The sequence below is a fragment of the Penicillium canescens genome (assembly GCF_028828765.1).
Source record: "Penicillium canescens strain IBT 15451 chromosome Unknown utg000010l_segment0_segment0, whole genome shotgun sequence".
NCBI classification, from domain to species: Eukaryota; Fungi; Ascomycota; class Eurotiomycetes; order Eurotiales; family Aspergillaceae; genus Penicillium; species Penicillium canescens.
Window position 1 is genome coordinate 1,565,034 of NW_026703972.1, and position 18,788 is coordinate 1,583,821.

The 18,788-nt window shown below is 48.4% G+C and overlaps 2 protein-coding genes across 2 annotated transcripts; one reads left to right on the forward strand and one right to left on the reverse strand.

The window, feature by feature from the left end:
* Positions 1 to 2,574: 2,574 nt before the first annotated feature.
* Positions 2,575 to 5,081, forward strand: N7446_012321 (DUF3435 domain-containing protein; the record flags this gene model as incomplete). Its single annotated transcript, XM_058521063.1, has 4 exons — positions 2,575 to 2,915; positions 2,972 to 3,233; positions 3,281 to 3,603; positions 3,662 to 5,081. The coding sequence occupies 4 exons, from the start codon at positions 2,575 to 2,577 to the stop codon at positions 5,079 to 5,081; spliced, it is 2,346 nt and encodes a 781-aa protein (XP_058366429.1).
* Positions 5,082 to 7,704: 2,623 nt separating this feature from the next.
* On the reverse strand, positions 7,705 to 8,999 carry N7446_012322 (uncharacterized protein; the record flags this gene model as incomplete). The annotated part of the gene is made up of 5 exons (XM_058521064.1): positions 7,705 to 8,008; positions 8,084 to 8,627; positions 8,706 to 8,742; positions 8,792 to 8,811; positions 8,861 to 8,999. 5 exons carry the CDS (start codon positions 8,997 to 8,999, stop codon positions 7,705 to 7,707), a joined length of 1,044 nt encoding a protein of 347 aa, XP_058366430.1.
* Positions 9,000 to 18,788: the final 9,789 nt, after the last annotated feature.

The window sequence follows — 18,788 nt, forward strand, 5'->3', positions numbered from 1 at the left end:
CGATCTCGCGTTTCTGCTGTCTTGCACGAAGACTATCCACCCGGTCATCAGACCATGCCTGTTCAGCTACATCATTCTTTGGAGCAGCCTTCATCTTCCCAAGGAGGTCTTTAAGGCTTAACTGGATCACATGGGCAATACACGGTATCCGAATAATAACGACATCGTTGGCGGATTGTAGTGACTCAATCGCGTCGTGGACACTTGCCATAAGGGTAACGTTATTTGAAGCGTTGTCGGTGGTTACCGTAAGCACTCTATCTGTGATCTGATACTCCTGTAGCAGCTTGAAGAGCACTTCACTCAGATTTGCACCTGAATGAGATCCATGTAAGTGTTCGAATCTGAGTAGTATCTCATTGTACTCCCAGTCTTCGTCAAGAAAGTATCCCGTAATCGCTATAAATGCCTGCTTAAATGGCGATGTCCAGCAATCTAGAGCAAGTGATAGCTTCGCACCAGAAGGGAGTCTCTGAAGGATACTCTTTTGGTTCTCACGGACTAGGTCTCGAAGCTGCCGGCGCATAACCTTAGCAGAAGGAATTTCCGGCATTGACGGTGCAAGCCGGGCGTAGGAGATAAGATCACGGAACTCGGTGTGCTCGAGAAACAGAAAGGGGAGATGCGATACAGCAAGAAGCTTAGCAAGCTTCTGCTGCCAAACTCGCTCATCGAATCTTCGTACCGTCGCATTCTGCGCCTAAACGTCGAGGTCAGATTTAGGATCGTCACGGTTAGAGTTAGGTCTTATCTATACCGCATGCTCTAATGCAAGCTTGATATTTGGTTTCTTCCCTGCAGCTGAGGCAGCTTTTCGGCAATTTACCTCATTATAGTGCTTATTCATTGAGGTCGTCCCTGAATGAGCCCAGCCAGGGTGATCAAGCACCTTCCGACATTGATGGCACATAACCCCAGGCTTTCCATCTTTTTCAAACGCGACTTGGTCAAAGTTTTTCCAGCACTGGGCAGCTCGTTTTGTATCCCAAGATATCTGTTTCTTTTGGCCAAAATCGGTATGAAGCCACCACTGCACGAATTCGCTACCCATTTCCGGTGAGTATAAGATGTACGATCTGATCCGATCGGGGCAAATCCGTGGAAGACAATCAGGTGCCGCTCGATGTAGAGACGAGGGAAGGGAGGTAGTTTGACTTCCAGATGGGATAGAGGAGTAAAGCTGATTTGAACTATCATTAGCAATATATTCAAGAAAATCCGAGGGAGGACCCCCATAAGCAGATGAAAAGTTATCAGAGAACTGGGACATTATGAAGATGGTTAGGAGAAGAAAAGTCTTACCTCGATCTCTTGTGCTATTCAGTAAAGAACTCAGGGGTAGTTGAGTCTTGTAGACAAGGGTCTACTTCGCAAACAAAGGAGAAAAAGTGATATATCATATTTGATACTACCGATACTAATTGGCTAGAACAAGGATTATGAGGGTCACCCTGAGGGTTATGAGGGTCGCCCTTAGGACCCTAGAACTCTGGAGTCACATAATTGAACTTAATCGACATATTCTGCTTAATTTTAGCGTAGCATAAGTGTTTAGAGAGTGAATACAATATATCAAATACAATGAAGTCAGGATTTCCAGTGGTTTTAGGTTATATCCAGAAAAATGTTAGCCGTCTCTGGATTGCGGTGCGACTACGTTCTGCACTCAAAATATATATTTCCACATCGTGATTTGCCAATCTCTCCAATTCTTTACAATACACACCACAACGGTCTCCCTTAGACCTGAGAATCTGTCAATTGAGTATTACCAAGCAAGAAGACCTGAAGACATATTTCATAAAAATACACAGGGGTCGGATAGAAAAAGATGAATTAAGTGTGTGACAGACGAAACAGGTATAAGAAACAGTAATTTATTGCTATCTGTCAGCAAATTTATCCATCCTAATCAGGGAAGGTGTGAAGAATTTATGCATATGCGGGTCGTGAGGGTAACTTGGCGGGTGACCCTCCAAAGATTTTATGACCCTCAGGTGCGGTGAGGGTCGTCAGCCTACGACCCTCCCCTCCGGAGGGGCGGGTCAAGGGTCGCGAGAAGGGACCCACGGTCCGGGTCATGGCGAGGTCTATCAAAGTGCGCCGAAAATGGCCTCCTCGGCACCGATCTTCCGCACACGCACTTACGGCCCCAGAGCCACATTGCTCTCGCCTGCCCCCCTTTGTCGTGTTGTCACGCTCTTGTTCAGCCATGTCGGTGCCTGGGCGCGTGGCTCCCCTTTCCCTCGACCCTGAGCCCCGCTCCTGCTTTCCATCGACTTCTACCCACCTCCGGGCCTGGTCCTTGAGCGCTACGACGACCCTTCGTTTTCTGAGGTCGCCGAAAATGGCACACTCCGTCTCAGGCTCATTGGTCGCTGGGCAAATGTGGTCGATGGCCATAAAGCTGCCACCAGTCCCTCTTCACTCTTCTACGCAGCCCTCCTCTCATCTGGTACCTGTCCTTTGCTGGTCCCCCCTTCAGCGCGTGCCTCACGGTCGTTCGTCATTCCCGTTGATTTGTCTACCTACCTGGAGCGGCTTCGCGCACATCTTTGTTTCCCCAGAGGCAGCATGAGCAACGTTTCAGATCCATCCTCTGCGACCGACAGTGACACTTCCGGGGTATCTTTCCGGCCTGACTTCGATGCGACCGATGACTCCGATTCCGAGGAAGCCTCAAATTCAACCGAGCTGACAACTCCGGAACCCATCTGTCTTCCTGAGAATCGTAGCGGGCCTTCAACCCCTCCAAAACGACCAGTGCGACGCCTAGCGGACGCTGGGGTTCTGCCCGATTTCAGCGATGACCCTGATGACGACACAGACGAGGACCTTGCAGATATACCGCTTGATTATGGGCACTCGGAACAAACCAAGGTTCGGGGTCGTCGAATAGAAAAGCGCTGGCACAAGTGAGTATTGATTCAGACCTACGCATTGTGGAGGTGGTTACTGATGCGAGGAGTAGGTACTGCCGAGTGAAGGCTGCTCAGCCTGGTGCGCTTTTGAAATGGGATGATCCGGAGGAGGCATTGCGCGAGGTTACCCCTAATGACGTGCATCGATTTTTCAACTACTGCATGAAGCTGAAATACGGTGAAGGCGGTCGACATCTGAAGGGAACGTCGAAAGCTAGCGCCCTGAAAGCTGACTGGAAAGGATTTCGAGGTTACTACCGGAGAATTACACGGGCCAGGATAACTGCTGAAGATAGCGAAGAGATTAATGCGGTAAGTTATTCCCCTTCAACTGACGCTCGGAGCTGACTGAGTTCCAGGGTATTCGGAAACTCATCGATAAATTCGACCTCGATCAACAACAACGGGGCAAGGAGCCGGTGTACGTCCAAGACATGACTGAATTGAACGAGACCATTCTCCGAACACAGGAAAGACGGTTTCATTTTGGATACGAACGAATCCAGCTCTGTCTCTTCAACATGCTCGGTATTTTTACCGTGAACCGGCTGCATGCTCTTCTTTCGCTACAATTCAAACATCTGAATTTCTCCATACAACACAATCCCGATGGAGGCCCTCCCGTACTTTTGGCGGAGATCAAGTCGGAGCATACGAAGAAATTCCTCGGAACTTCGCAAGTGTATGTATGATGCATTGGACCCGGCGATGAAGGTCCTAATATTAACACTAATTCTTAGTAACAATTTTCCTTTTCCTGAAATCATCAACGATCCGTCGCTTGTCTTCAGTCCTCATACATTCATCTTCGGTATACTTTTTTGGCTTCAAGCCTTCGAAGTCCCCGCGCTTTCCTCCATGGAGCGCCTTCGAAAGCTGTTCGTGGAAGGCGGTCGACAACAGATGGAACTACCCTTGAAACGTGAAGTCGAAAACTATTATGTCTTCTGCAAGACAGACGTAGTCAATGGACGTGCAGTTCTCCAGTGGAACCAGCCGATGGCCGAGAGCGCCATGTCTGGACGTCTGAGAAATCTAGGGGAGATCCACGGCTTCCTTCAGTCAATGTTCGCCCATCGTTTTCGCTATGGAGGGGGAAAGATGTTAAACGAAAGCAGCGCGGTCAGCGAAGCACAGCAAAATCTGATTATGAAACACGCTGACACTCGCACGTTCTTGAATCATTATCTTCCACGCCACATCGACACCGATATGCAGAGCGTTATGAACGGCCGCGAATCCAACAGGTCTCTGATGCGCGCGATCACCCGGATGAGTAGGTGGATTGACAAAAGACGCCCTCGACATCTTACTTCGGAGCAGCGAGCGTCCCTTCGCGAACATCCAGAATATGTCGAGGCCACTCGGCGAATGAGGGAGCAAGCCGAAGAGTGCAAATGCGATCCCAGTGCAGCGATGCAATCGCGATTAGAGAAATTGACACGCGAAACCTCAAATACATTCGGTCGGTTGGAAAGAGCACTGAGACGAAAGGTCCGCCATGAGTTCGACCGCAAACAGGCCATAATAGACATTGAACGACAGCTCTCGGGGGCTGCTGTTGATGACGAAGAGGCGAAGAAGGTACTTCAAGTAGAAGACCAGATGCTACCAGAGCAGATTGATCTTCTTGAGAAATTATTCACATGGCCTACCTCTCAATCCCTGGAGGCGGAGTGGCAAAGAAGGAACGCTGCTGTGGCTACGATCTCCCGATACTGTTGTTTCCTTGAAGGTGGACCCTTGCGTGGGCGACGTAAACGGGCTGCACCAAGTGATGGGTTCGATGAAGAACAGACCAACGTGTTTCCAGAGCCGGCCAAGAAGAGTTGCAGCTCTCCGGAGCCCTCGCAGCAGGATATTCTTCTTGTGAAAGCCGAAAATTACATCAGAAAGGCAAAGAAGCCTCGACGATGTTTTCAATGTTATGGCGACACCCATCTTCCTATTCATCGCCGGACGCAGAAGTATAGCGAATATAAGCCGACTCTACGCCACTTTCGAGAGAAGCACTTGCAGGATCGAAGGTGTTATATGTGTGACGAGGATCTGCTACATGAGATGCATCTTCGCAGGCATGCAGAAGAAATTCATCGCCTCAGCACCGAACGGAATTACTATGTCAAAGAAGATACGGGATCAGACATTGACACTGATTAATTGGGAGGCTTGCAGGTTTTCTGTTAAATTGAAGAAATTTTAATGTTTTTGCTTGGGATCAACCTTTGATGCTTATTATATTTTCGGTGACAGTGCTCTGGTTTTTACCTTCATTAACTAAAGAAGTTGATGCGGGGTTGGACGGGCTTTGGTATAATTCCGGGCTTTTTGATCCGAATCCTTCAATTCGATGAGGGTGATTTTGGGTAACGTATTCGGCATGCGAGCTGGCCGGGTAAGCGAGCTGGCCACCCACCCAAAAACACCTCATGTAATTAGACCGTCTTTATTCAACCACCCACCATGCCACCAATTCGCTCTCAAAGCTCTCAAAAACGTACTGAGCAAGAGGGTAGGATCTTGTTAGCTATTGAAGCCATTCAGAAACAAGAAATTAGCTCTTTACGCAAGGCTGCAGAGCTTTTTGATGTCCCCCGCTCTACGCTCTCGGCGCGTCTTAGTGGTATCACCTACCGCGCCGAAACACGCGCTAACAGCCATAAATTGACTGTTTTCGAGGAGGAATCGCTATATAATTGGATCATCTCACTAGATGATCGTGGAGCTGCTCCTCGGCCGAGTACTGTACGAGAGGTAGCGAATTTACTACTGGAAGCGCGTGGATCTACTCCACCCATTACGGTCGGCGAAAAACGGGTCAAAAACTTCGTCAATCGATATCCTGAGCTCTCTACTCGATTCTCTAGGGCTTACGACTACCGGCGAGCTCAATGCGAAGACGAAAAGGCGATTTCAACGTGGTTTAACTTCGTGAGGTCTACGATCGAGAAGTACGGTATTCTAGACGATGATATCTACAATTTCGATGAAACCGGCTTCGCCCTCGGTCTTACAGCTACCGCAAAGGTTGTGACGAGAAGAACCTACGGTCGGAGAGCTGTTTTACAACCTGGAAACCGCGAATGGGTGACTGCAATTGAAGCTATAAGCGCGGCAGGGTGGGCGCTACCGCCATGCGTTATCTTTAAGGGCAAGGTCTTTATGGAGGCCTGGTTTAAGGATACCAACTTGCCGTGGGATTGGCGCTTCGAAGTCAGCAAGAATGGATGGACAACCGATGAAATAGGCCTCGCATGGCTTCAAAAGCACTTTATTCCATTGACTACTAGCCGGACGAAGGGAAGGTATCGTCTCCTAGTCCTCGACGGCCACGGCAGCCATCTTACGCCTAAGTTCGACGATATCTGCTCAAAAAATAGGATTATACCGATCTGTATGCCGGCGCATTCATCTCATATCTTACAGCCTCTCGATATCGGCTGTTTTGGGGTGTTAAAGCGGGCATACGGGAAGCTAGTTGAGTCGCAGGTAAAGCTTGGTGTCTGTCGAATCGATAAAAACGACTTTCTTACGGCTTATCCTGCTGCTCGAAATGAAGCATTTAAGCAAGACACTATTCTGAATAGCTTCGCAGCTGCTGGTATCGCCCCTTTTAACCCGGATCGCGTGGTTTCGAAGCTTTCTATACGCCTACATACCCCACCTCCTCCGAGCCGTGGAAGCGATTCGAGCCTCAATTTTACCCCGAAAACTCCGTATACAGCGAAGGATGTACGGCGACAAGCATCATCTATTAAGAAAATGCTACAAGACAACCCATCGCGGGTAGAGGCAGCCTTTGAGCAGATCGTAAAAGGCTGCCATTTAGCTATCCATGGCGCTACTATTATGCGTCAGGAAAATAGCGAATTACGGGCTGCCAATGCGAAGACTACCCGAAAGAAGCAGCGTACAAGGAAGCGAATAGCTCACGAAGGTGGCATGACTGTTTTGGAGGCTTTATCGATGGTTTCAGGACAAGAAATAGCTGATGAAGCAGGATCAGCTAGAGAAGGAGGGTCTTCGCCAACACCTACTCAGCCTCCTCAGAGAGCAAGGCAGCGGTGTAGCCTTTGTAAAAATGTAGGACATAAGAGAAATAGGTGCCCAGAGAGGTCTGAATAGCTTCAGTTTCAATTATAAGATGTTGTGGTGCTGAAATGTACAATTTAATGCTAGTAATAATTGGTGGGTGGCCAGCTCGCTTACCTGGCCAGCTCGCATGCCGAATACGTTAGTTGTTATTTCTGGTTAGGTTTTAGTAATGGCTTAAGTGGAAGATACTAAGGGAGATAGGGAGAAGATATTGACACGAAGCGAAGTGGCAACTGAAAAATACATACACCTAAGTGAAAGGCATTGGTTTTTTAGAGCATCATATGGACTTCTGATTGGCTAACGTACCCCTACACATCAAAGAGCATCCCGCCATTGGCAGGTCATTTTACATGATCGTTAAGCTTATTCCTGCGGATCAAAAAAACCATGGAAGCTTCCACCATTCTTCTCTGCACGGCCGTTTGAAGTATAAACCCGATTATCAATCTAGATAAACCCCGAAGCCCAACCTTGGTAGAAACATCGAGTCACACATGATGTATACATTCAACCAAACTAAATTGCCCAATATCAAATAATCAAATAATATCGAATCTATTATTCCAAAGAATTCATTATAGATACACACAAAAGGGTATACACAACCAAAAGAAAGGCACCAAAAAAGGTGCAAAGGCTAGGGAGAGCCAAAATAACTCATGTACAATATACGTGCACGTCATGGTCATGAAGACTCAACAGTCTGAGACACAGCGACCGTTTTCCGAATCCCATCTTCATGGTTATAAGACTCGCTCGCCTCGGGCGCACTAACGAACGAAATCAGATGGCTCTGATCACCGAATGCAGTAGCCTTATCCCATTCGGAGGCAACCTTGGACGGGGCGGACTTCCGTTCGCGTTCGCTTAGGGCCATGTTCGAGCTGTGTTGGTAGTATTTGTCCGAGGCTGTCTTTTTGTAGTACGCCAGGAGGACGTTGAGGATTGGGAGACAGGCGCAGATTAGACCGACGCCTCCTTCGGCATTTCTGTTGTTTGTTAGGTTCCTGAATGGAACGGGGATGGGAATGGAATGCAAAGGGAAAGGGGTGAACATAACATACCCAGACAAGATGACTCGAACAAACATCAGACTCATGTCGGCCGAATTATCAACCTTCAACAAGAGAACTAGACGGTACAGACTGAACCCAGTAGCCAAACCACCAGCACCGAGAATACCTATCACGCGCAGCTTGCGGCTCCGCGACATTTGCAGGGACCACGTGAGCGGCAGGGGCAGGATGAGTATGATGATATCGCTGACAACGCTGATAACCGAGTCGGCGATCAGAGCGGAGGCTTGGTCGAGACAGGAGCCGCCCTCCGCTGGACCGAGCCAGTACATTGGGATCGGGGCACACATGCGGATCTTGATGATGAGAGCGACGATGTAGTAGCAGCAGAGACAGCCTAGGAAGATGTAGATGAACCAGACTTTGCCGCGGTAAAGAGCGAAGATGCGGGTTAAGACTGAAAGAAGGGCGATTTTGACGGAGAGGGCCATTGGGCAGTAAAGGATTGTTGCGATGTAGCAGAACTTTTTGAATTGGATTTGGTGTGCGCCGTCAAGTTCGCCGAAGTGGTAGCCGTCGGCATGTTTGCCGACTGAGGGGGGGTTGTTAGAGGTGGTTTGGTTAGATTGGGATAGATAGGGATAGATAGGGATAGATAGGTGGTACTTACTGACGATACTTATTGCGCAGTATCCCATGAACAATAGCTAGTTGATGTTAGTCTCTGTCGAGGAATTCGAGGTTAATTGAACATACCCAAGCTACGATACAGCTATCTAGAAGAGCGGTTAGAAGGAGCTGAATAGTGAACAAGAAGAAACATACAATCATCAACCCCTAGGGGTTGCTTGAATCGTATCCGGGTGTAAAAGCGCAAGGCGACAAAGAGAGTAACGATCGAAATACAGAGACATTGTGTGACGAGATTGATTGTGTTGAGGACATCCGTTGGGTGGTCAGACATGATGGGCTGAAAGACAAAGGATCACATCGCCCTGGGGAGCTGATGGGATAAAGAAGAACAATGGAACCAGTTCATGCGACTCAATACGATCTTGAAAAAAAATCTGATGAAAAGGGCAACCGAAGCGCCGACGGCGATCCCCAGTAGAGACTAGAGGGCTATCGATCCGTGGGGTCAATTCGGAATACCTGCGTTGTAACACGCCAATACTAGCCCCTGAGGCTATGAGACGCCTTCAACAGCGATCTCTTAGTTATTTCTTCAATCAACTCGTTCAATTGGTTCCCTCAGCACCAGCATGTACGGATATCCTACGATCTGATAATATATCAAATTTCTGGATGACTGGTATGGTTTCACTAGTACAGCCACGTGGCATTCGACTCTTCGTGCAAGGAGAGGAGAAGTACAACATTAATTGCGGGTGGAAATTATGGTTGCAGTTGTGTGTCAAGCAGAGGCTAAGGACGACCCAATAGCGGTCTTCGGGTTGTACTGAGTAAGTAGACTTTAATGTTTCCAGGCCAATGATTTTGGGGGGCAAACTGTACCTCAAAACCGGCACGACCCTACCTTGAGGGTCGCTGAATCCATTGAGGGTCTGCCAATAGCTGCCTATACGGCTATAAATAAGGAGACTATCCTGTGGTCTTATGACAATAGTTGTGAGCAGATACACCAGTGGATCGCCTGGGCCGTTACCTGGGCGCCTTGTTGTTACGCGGTGCCTGATAGTCACTGGTGAGTAAGTGGAGGCTGGATGATATTACCTTATTGTAAACAAGTATGTCAGTCACCGAGTGTTACTACGAAGTGAGCTCCCCTACTTGTAGGTTATGTTGTCTTGAAGGTGAACTGTGAAGTGCAAAATGTTACGAGACAAGCTGTCAGCAACCTACGGGGGATGACAACAGCCAACCAAACCCTCAGAAAAGACGAAACCTCAGGAATCACGTACAACCAATCACATCACCAACTGATAAGTTCCCAGGAGCAAAACAAGAGCGTGTAAAAACGACACCTCGAGCATGAGACTGTGATCGATCCCTGATCGTTCAGGCGAACGTGACCTTGGGATCCACCCGACAGAGGAAATCCAGTACATAGATGCCTTCTAGGTACCTCATGTCCTCTGCCGTGAGGACACGCTGTCCTTGATCACCCTGATTGATCACTGAGCAGTCCCTGTGTAATTGTTCTTGAACGTGCTCCACTTTGCTCCTGGGAGCTTATCGTGTGCATGTTTTGTTCCTGGGAACTTATCAGTTAGTGCTTTGATTGGTCACACGTGATTCCTGTAAGTTACGTGTTGTGGTTTTTGAGGGTTTGGTTGGTTGTTGTCACTCCCTGCAGGTTGCTGGCGGCATGCCTCGTAATACTTGTTTGGGCTATCGAAAGCCACACTAGACTTATATTGCTTTAAACATTTCTAAATGGCTAGACTTGCGACCATAGAAGTCATTGAAATCTATTAAACCAAGTTTAAGCATGTCCTTTGCCTGAAGGTCACTCGGTTTGGGCCGGAAGCGTGGGGGATTTCATGAACTATTGAATATTGTCCAAGGAACAAGGATATGGTCCTAAACCGCCAACCAGCCTGCCAACCAATGAAAGGCCAGTATTAAGCGGTATAGCTAATCGGGAAGGCGGTAGTAAAGGGTAGTCTATGACAAGGTTCACGGAAGGTGGGGCCGTCTGTGACAGGTCATGGGACACCCTCCGTCTCGGTGCACGTTGAATATCACGGCGGCTAAGCTTATGGAGTGGATTAGGGTCGGAGATATAAAGACGGGCTGCCCGTCTTCTGTAAATAAGCTAATAGGAATGTCAGACAATCGCTTATCGTAAAAATCCGAAAACAAATCGCTCTTAAGAATGCCTTCACATGACTGGCTTTTGAGGAGCCCAGGGTTCTTAAGCGGTCGAAGATGGAGGGTAGGCGCTCATGAGATACCCATTTCAGGACACGCATAGACCTATGCTGGTTGTACCAAGAGCATTATACTGACAAGACACGTGGTGCCCCAAGAGAATAGTAATAGAAGTGGTACTGGGATAAAAGACTGATCTTGTATCTATGATGGAGCTATGTAGAGTATCCTGTAGGGTGTGAAATGAGAGGACGTTTACAAAACTTCACTACCAGCTAGACCGTTTCAAGAGCAAGGTTCCCTTGGAAGGCTGAGAATAAAAGAATTCTTTCAAGAGAGTCCGGGTCATGGGAGAATCCTCTTGAGAGGAAATTAGTCACAGTAGGGCCAACTGAAGAGCACATGCGACGGAATACGTCATATGAGCTGGGTCTTCGTACTATTTCTCTCTTAGTCCAATCATTCTGGGCCTGGGCCAGTCTTGAGATGGTCTACAGCGGACCACAGGGTTGCGGACAGCGGTTTAGCTGGACGCTGTTCAGTGAGGATTGCGTTCATTGGCTTATCAGCTTGCTGTAGGAGCGGGGCCCTTCAGTGGCTTTCATTGGACGACAGTGTAACAGCGCTGCGGACGCTAGATTGTGACTGAGTGCGGAGCTAGCCTATAAAGAGCCACTAAACCCCTTTCTTGGCAGTCTTCTAGTACAGCCGTAAATTACAGCTTAAAAATAGTTTTTGTATTCCACTCGTATGGTCCTCAGGGGTTCCATGTTGACGAAGCAAATGGGCACGACGGGCCGACAATGGACCCGAGCCTAATGACATCACCTGCACCGACACATTTCTCCGCAATTTTATGACGGTACTCATTGTTATCATGCGAAGATAATGCACTGTACTCGTACAGTACGGTAGATCTCGTCCTAGTATCGAACTGGAGGGTTTAAGAGCCCCTTAGGGGCGTTTACCAAGAGGTCGAGGCAGATGAGCTTTACGATGAATTCAACTCACAAGCTGGACATGCGCTTCTTGTGCAGTATTCTGCATTAGGGGGCGGCAAGTCTGGGTACATGGGGCTTCTATGGCTTTAGGAAGAGCGTTTTCTGGCCTGTGTTGTTCCCAGGCTGAGAGAGACACAAACCCAGTGCCTTATGGCCAGGCATGTAATAGAGCTGTGGTGGGAAGGCTTTGGCTTTAGGCCCCGAGACCTAGAACAGTTGATTCGAGGCCACAGATTGAGGGCTGTGGACGTGGATCCACTTTGGACGTACGTCCACAGCTCTAGGTCTGCACCAGCCTCGAATCTGTCAACTGGCGGCCTGTATGGCTGAGTAGCCATGGGGGCCACAGGTCCGCTGACTACCGTCTATATGAGACACAGATCTTTGGATCGAGTCAAGCTGCTGCTGTATAAGTGGCCTGGTAAACGCTAGGAGCGGACCGGGCTGGCTTGCGTGTGATCCATTCTTATTTTGACTTGGTAGGGCGAGGCCAGCAAGATGGAGTACCGCCGTGTAGGCGGGCGGAAGTCACGGGTATTCGTTCTTTTTGGGTGCGATACAAGTATGACAGGTGAACCCTGACTGGGAGCCTGCAGTGCAGCCTCACTTTCACCCCGCTTTCTCTTGACGTTTCCACGACCAGCACTTCACAATATTTTCCTTCCTCCATTCCCCACAAATTCATAGTACAGGCCATTTTAAAGCAAAAATTGGGTTGTAATACAGTCCACTACGGATTTCAGGATCCTACTCCACGACGATTACACGGTCGGATGGACAAGTGCATTGCCGGTGGAGACGGCAGCTGCGAAGCTGATGTTGGACAACATACACCCTCCTTTACCTCGCCCGGCGATGGACCAAAATACTTATATCCTTGGAAGCATCGGGGAACACAATGTCGTTATTGCTAGCTTACCGAGTGGCGCATATGGCAATACGTCAGCTGCAACGGTTGGGATGCAGTTGTTGTCCAGTTTCACACCATCCGCTTTGGCTTTATGGTTAGTGTCGGGGGCGGAGTGCCAAGCAGCAATATTTACCCGTCCCAGGAACTATCTAAAGGGCCCTGGTATATACATCGTCGCCGCCCTACATGGAGATAGGGTTATGAGTGCGCAGAATGAAAATTGATATCTGGTATCCGGGTAAATGTAACTACTTCACGTAAAATCTTTCCATCTCTGGTCGTCTTTAAGCACGACGTAAGATACAGGACTCAAATAACGAACTTTGGAAAACCACTCCCACTATGCATTTCACAATATGGGATCCATCGATAATTCTCCGGTACGAGCCAGTTTGGGGAGCTTTCCCCTTCGACGTCCGCCCCCATATTTTATGGATAATTCTTCCATCGTAATTTTTATCGGCTTAGGATATGTGTTGCTCTGTTATCTGTCAGGGAAACGAAATAGGGGCGATGTAGAGCGACTATGAATTATTGATCGCGTCAAAACATACCAAACTTTCTGTCGAAGGCGGCCAATTTGGTGACTGTGACGCGAGCGTATATATCAATCCACTTTTCCTCATGCGCAGAACCAGGTAAACATCTGCTTCACACTCTTGAGAGTACTCGAAAGTTTTCTTAAACAGGCTGTGTCTTCCCTTAAGATTTTCTGACCGTCCCTCCTGGATTGTGATGTTTTTAAAAGAATACCTACCCGATCTAAAGAACAGCGTGTCGCACATGCTTGAGTGTCCATAGTGAGCTGAGTGAAATGGATTAGGCACACTTTCAAGCTGAAGGCCTTTGGTCTGGCTTTATGGGAGGAGCCTTGACTGATCTAAAAATAGGTTGTGGGTCTCGTGGAACTGAGATCGACCAAATCGTCTCCACACTGACGTAGATCCTTTTCTCCTTGCCCTGGAGACCTTCCTTTACGGTCAGAGACTCCCAGTGTCAGAGTGGTCGGGCAAATGGTGCTGAAGCGTCTAAAGAAATTATTTTATCTTCCTCAAGTCTTTGTATGAAGTTAACAAAGAGCTTGTTGTGGTAGTGGAGGTGCGTGGAAAAAGCCTATTGGATGTCCAACTTCGCGGTTCAGAACCGCCTACTCTGCGGCCACCAGGCTCACGGGGTCTTTACTTGGAGACTAGAACCTTCGATCCAGCATTGCCCCTCCATTCCGTCTGGTCGCGTACCATGCCCCTCACTGGCTTTAAATTGGTCGCTCCCCCCAGTCCCCTCTTCCGTCTCTTTTGTCCCCGACCTTCACTCCCAGCTTTGGCTTTCCCTGCTCAGGTGCTGGGCACCTTGTGCGTCCCATCCTTTTTGTACATTTGCCTCCCCTCCCCACACTCGTTTTCCTTGCCTCTTTATTGTTGGTCTGCATTAATACGGGAATTACAACATGTCCCAAGAGGAAGGCTTCATGCAGCAATGGGGGTCTGGACTATCTGAGCCGAATTGTTCGATATTGACAGATCCCAAGGACTCATCTTCAAATGGGAATTTATCGGGCTATCAGCAATTTGCAAGGTCTGAAGAAGTAAGTATCAGAGCTTGGATGTCATTAATAGGCTGCTGATGATTGTCAGTTCCCTGGTTTGGTTCGATATAACCTCTTAGCCCTTCAATCCCTTCCAGAGGCTGAGAGGCAGGATGTGGCCGCCAAAGTGGGTATTACATCGTTGATGGCAGCCATACATTGTCTCGACACGCCCGGAAATCAAGTCTTACTGGACTCGCAGGTTGGAGAAAATGACGGTGCATAGCTTGTTCCATTTCAACTGCTGCTTTGATTTGCTACGCAATTTATTCGACACCGCATGTACTGATTTTATATCTGTAGGTCCTACGACGGAAGCCACTGGCTGGGGTGAGTTCAGTGAGTTCACCCACGGTCTCGGTATCTCGCCCATACCTTCGAACTCGGAGATTAGTCCGCCAAAACCACAGCCTTTGGAAACAACCTCCTATCCAACCCCCCAGTCTGTTCCCAGTCCGGACGCAGGAACCAATACCTTAGGCTCTGATTTCTCGACTCCGGCGGATCTCGATCCTTTCCAGTTGCTAGATGTGCCAAGACCCGCACATTTGTACCCGACCCAGTCCACATTCGATTATACGCCGCGACCGACAACTGGCCTAGAGGATTCTACGCTACATAATACGCCCGAAAATATGAATGGCGTTGGCATGGGTCCACCACTGGCAGAGCCAGCGGCGCTCATCTCCCAAGCTGCTGAGCAATATTTAAGTCCACATATGGTGGATGACCCTGCTGAGGGAAATCAATTCGCTAGTCAGTCTCTTTCCCTTGAAGTTTTGCAACATGCCCAGGTCCCTGAAGTTGCGCCCCTAGACCATGCTCAAAACATGATACTATTGTTTCCGGATTTAAGTACAAACAAACTTCGACAAGCTATGGAACTAGGTGACCGTCTTTTTCCCCAAGACTTGGCCCACTTGGAATCACAAGTCAATCACTGGCAAGCTGAACAATTGTGGAGTTTCGTGGGTGTTTCACCAGGGTCGTCTGCAAGACAAAGGATCGCTGGAATCTGTAGATACATCAAAGACATGGGCAATCCAACCGCGGAAAACTACATGAGGATCCGACTCGCAAAAGTCCAAGTCAACATGCTCTATGAGGCCATCTACAAAGAGGAAAAGAATCGGCGTCTCGGTCTCGGATCGAGAAAGTTCACGACCCATGTTCTTAACTGCATCGAGGCAGCCATTAGCAATCCTGGTGACCGACGCCTTCCTGTTCCTAGAAAGTCACTTGTTCGCGACGCTATCTTTCGGTATAAGCAGGTTGGTAAAAAATGGTCGGTGTCACAAGGTCTAAGTATGACGTTGCTTGTTGGCCAAGACTGTGGAAGGACAATGTAAGCGCTACCATAAAGGTCGAAAAATCCCTGGCTAATATCATGCAGAGAAAGCGGCCAATTCACTGAGATGCAGATGAAGGCTTTGATGTTCCATGTTTCGGCAACTCGGCCTGATATTATCAGTCTCTGCAGCAAATTAGAACATGCTGTCAGCTATTTTCTGGCACATAATCAGTTGCCAGCGCATCCCACGTTGGACGACGTTCGAAAAATGATAGGGATTCACAATTCAATGACAGCGATCGTAGATTAACGGGGATGGACAGGTTAAATATTGCGCCGTTTTCTTCAGATGAATATCCAAGTCCAATTTGGCCTGCGCTATATGCGTTTGATTTTGCTTGGTCGAACTCTTTTCAGTTATCAGCAAATAGAACATGAATCAATAAGTCTCGCCTTACCGCGTTCGTGCAGTAGATCGTGTCACTCACTTCGTAGTACCAGGAAGAATCAGGAGCTCCGGGCAAATCGGCCGTTCAAGGACGAGGGGTTTTAAGCTAAAAGGTAAATGAAAATTGGATCGCTGTGAAGAACCTGATAGTCTTCGCGGAAAGAATTCCTCTGGGAGTATGCCTCTTTTTGTATGCACCACCAAGAGTGGAGTTAAAACTCGTATGTAGCAACGAGAAGCACCCGGGAAGGAGCTTTGTTACGGTACCGAACCACTGATTGAATTTGGCGGTTCGAGGGTAAATACAGTGGTGTATCATAAGTACAGTGGTGTAACATTAGTATTTGACCTCTAGTACTTCGGGCCTTGACCGCCTTTCATACCGCCTACTTGATTAGGTCATGAACATCCTATATACCAACGCGTTTTAACACAACTCTCGCATTCTTGTGCTTAAACATGCCTTTGATACACGGGAAAAGGGGTAGTGGCTGATGTTATTAATTATGAAGGATACTGTCGGGACATATCCTCCCGCCAGAATAAGCAAAGACATGTTGTACGTAATCTTGCTAAGCTGCGGCTCCCGCCGTATGGATTCAGGGGCTTTGGACCATGGCACGGAACACATATCTATCATACATGAATCAATCAACTTTCGCTTTAGGAGAATGAGCACTGTTCACTTAACTGTGTATACGGTACCTAGCTGGTGATACCAACAGATACCCTACTAGCTATTAGACTGAAACTGAAGTTTCTGAGGTTTCTGCACGGCAGTATAAAAAAGTGGGTCTTCGGTCAAAGTACCAGAGGTCAAATACTTATGATACACCACTGTACTGTGTGTCCATTGGTCGCACACCCTGTTGGCGGTTCGGAATCGCGACTCTGGAAGAACCTGTGCAGCCGCGATTCCTCTTTGCACCAAACCATACGATCTGCTTCCAGGAGTTTCGATCGCCTTAAGATCCGAGGCGGGTACAGTAACGTCCCCAAGGATGGAAGCAGTGTTTCTGGGTTCTTACAATCAGCTGCATCGAAAGGCCAGAGCGAAGGCTGAACTGGAATATGCTGTACAGTAAAATGTGACTCCAACCTAAAGGACGTACACGTGGTATCGTCTGCCCACAAGTTACAACAGCCTAGTATTTCCACTGACTTTACACTGTGCTTCTACAGTGTTGGTCGAGCGCCCTTTCAGCGGTTTAAAACAGCGACTCTGAAGAAAGCTATTTTGAACCGCCACTTTCTCATGCCACCAAACCTTACTTAAAGGAACAGAATCCACGGTGTAGACCTCGCCACAACCGGTTCATGGGTAGGCAAAGCCCAACCGCACCCCAACCGCACCCCAACCGCGCTAAATATGGTTAGGAATGCCAACCGCACCACAACGCAAACCCGCATGGTTAGACCGCGGTCAACTGCAGAAAAACCGTTTTGCATAACTGATCTAGATAGGCCATGCCAAGCTACATAACCTTGATGATTTATATTAATAAATTACTGTCTGGGGTAAGGGGCCTGTTTGACATTCGTGGCAGCTTGTAATCCATGATTGCTTGGTTCCCCTAATGGGTATTGTAATGACAAGATCTTGTAGGGGAAAGAAAACTTGAGAGAATCGACCGCAAGTCAAGGACAATTACGACCTTTAAATGTTGTGGGCTGAAGCGGTCATGTCAGCCTTCGAATGCATATTCACAATTATCTTTTCGCGAGTCAGTCTTATCGGCACCGGTTCTTAGGAGCACTGTGGATGTCAATATTGCCTCAAACGCGGTATAGGGGTAAGAGACCTCAGCAGATTAGCAATATCCTCAGAGTGGTCGTGTCTCTCCACTAAGCCAGCCTACATCGCTTCTCACTTGGAACGTTACGTCAGGTATCATCTCCTTCTATTCTGGCTGCTATTCTGGAGCCTGATCATCCTCTCGCATATTTGCTTGGATATCTGCTGGGTATTTATGACAGGGAGTTGAGAAGCTCCACCATCGCTTCATTTCCATACCGAGCTGCCCATAATAGTGGTGTCCGATCATTATTGTCCGTCGAGTCCACCTCCACATCATCTCGCTCAACCAGTAGCTTCACCACCGCTTCACGTTCATACTCAGTTGCAAAAGACAGTGACCCAGCCGCATAAGACAGTGGTGACCGACCGTACTTATTCTTCGAGTCTGCCTCCACATCATCTCGCGCAACCAGTAGCTTCACCACCGCTTCATGTCCACCCCAAGCTGCGTACGATAGCGGTGTCCGAGCCTCATTATCCTTCGAGTCCGCCTCCACATCATCTCGCCACAGTAGCAGTTTCACCACCGCTTCATATCCATTCAAAGCGGCACACGACAGTGGTGTCTGACCGCAATTATTCTTCGAGTCTGCCTCCACATCATCTCGCGCAACCAGTAGCTTCACCACCGCTTCATGTCCACCCCAAGCTGCGTACGATAGCGGTGTCCGAGCCTCATTATCCTTCGAGTCCGCCTCCACATCATCTCGCCACAGTAGCAGTTTCACCACCGCTTCATATCCATTCAAAGCGGCACACGACAATGGTGTCTGACCGCACTTATCCTTCGAGTCCGCGTCCACATCATCTCGCTCAACCAGGAGCTTCACCACTTCTTCATATCCACGCTCAGCTGCCCATAATAGTGGTGTCCGATGATTATTG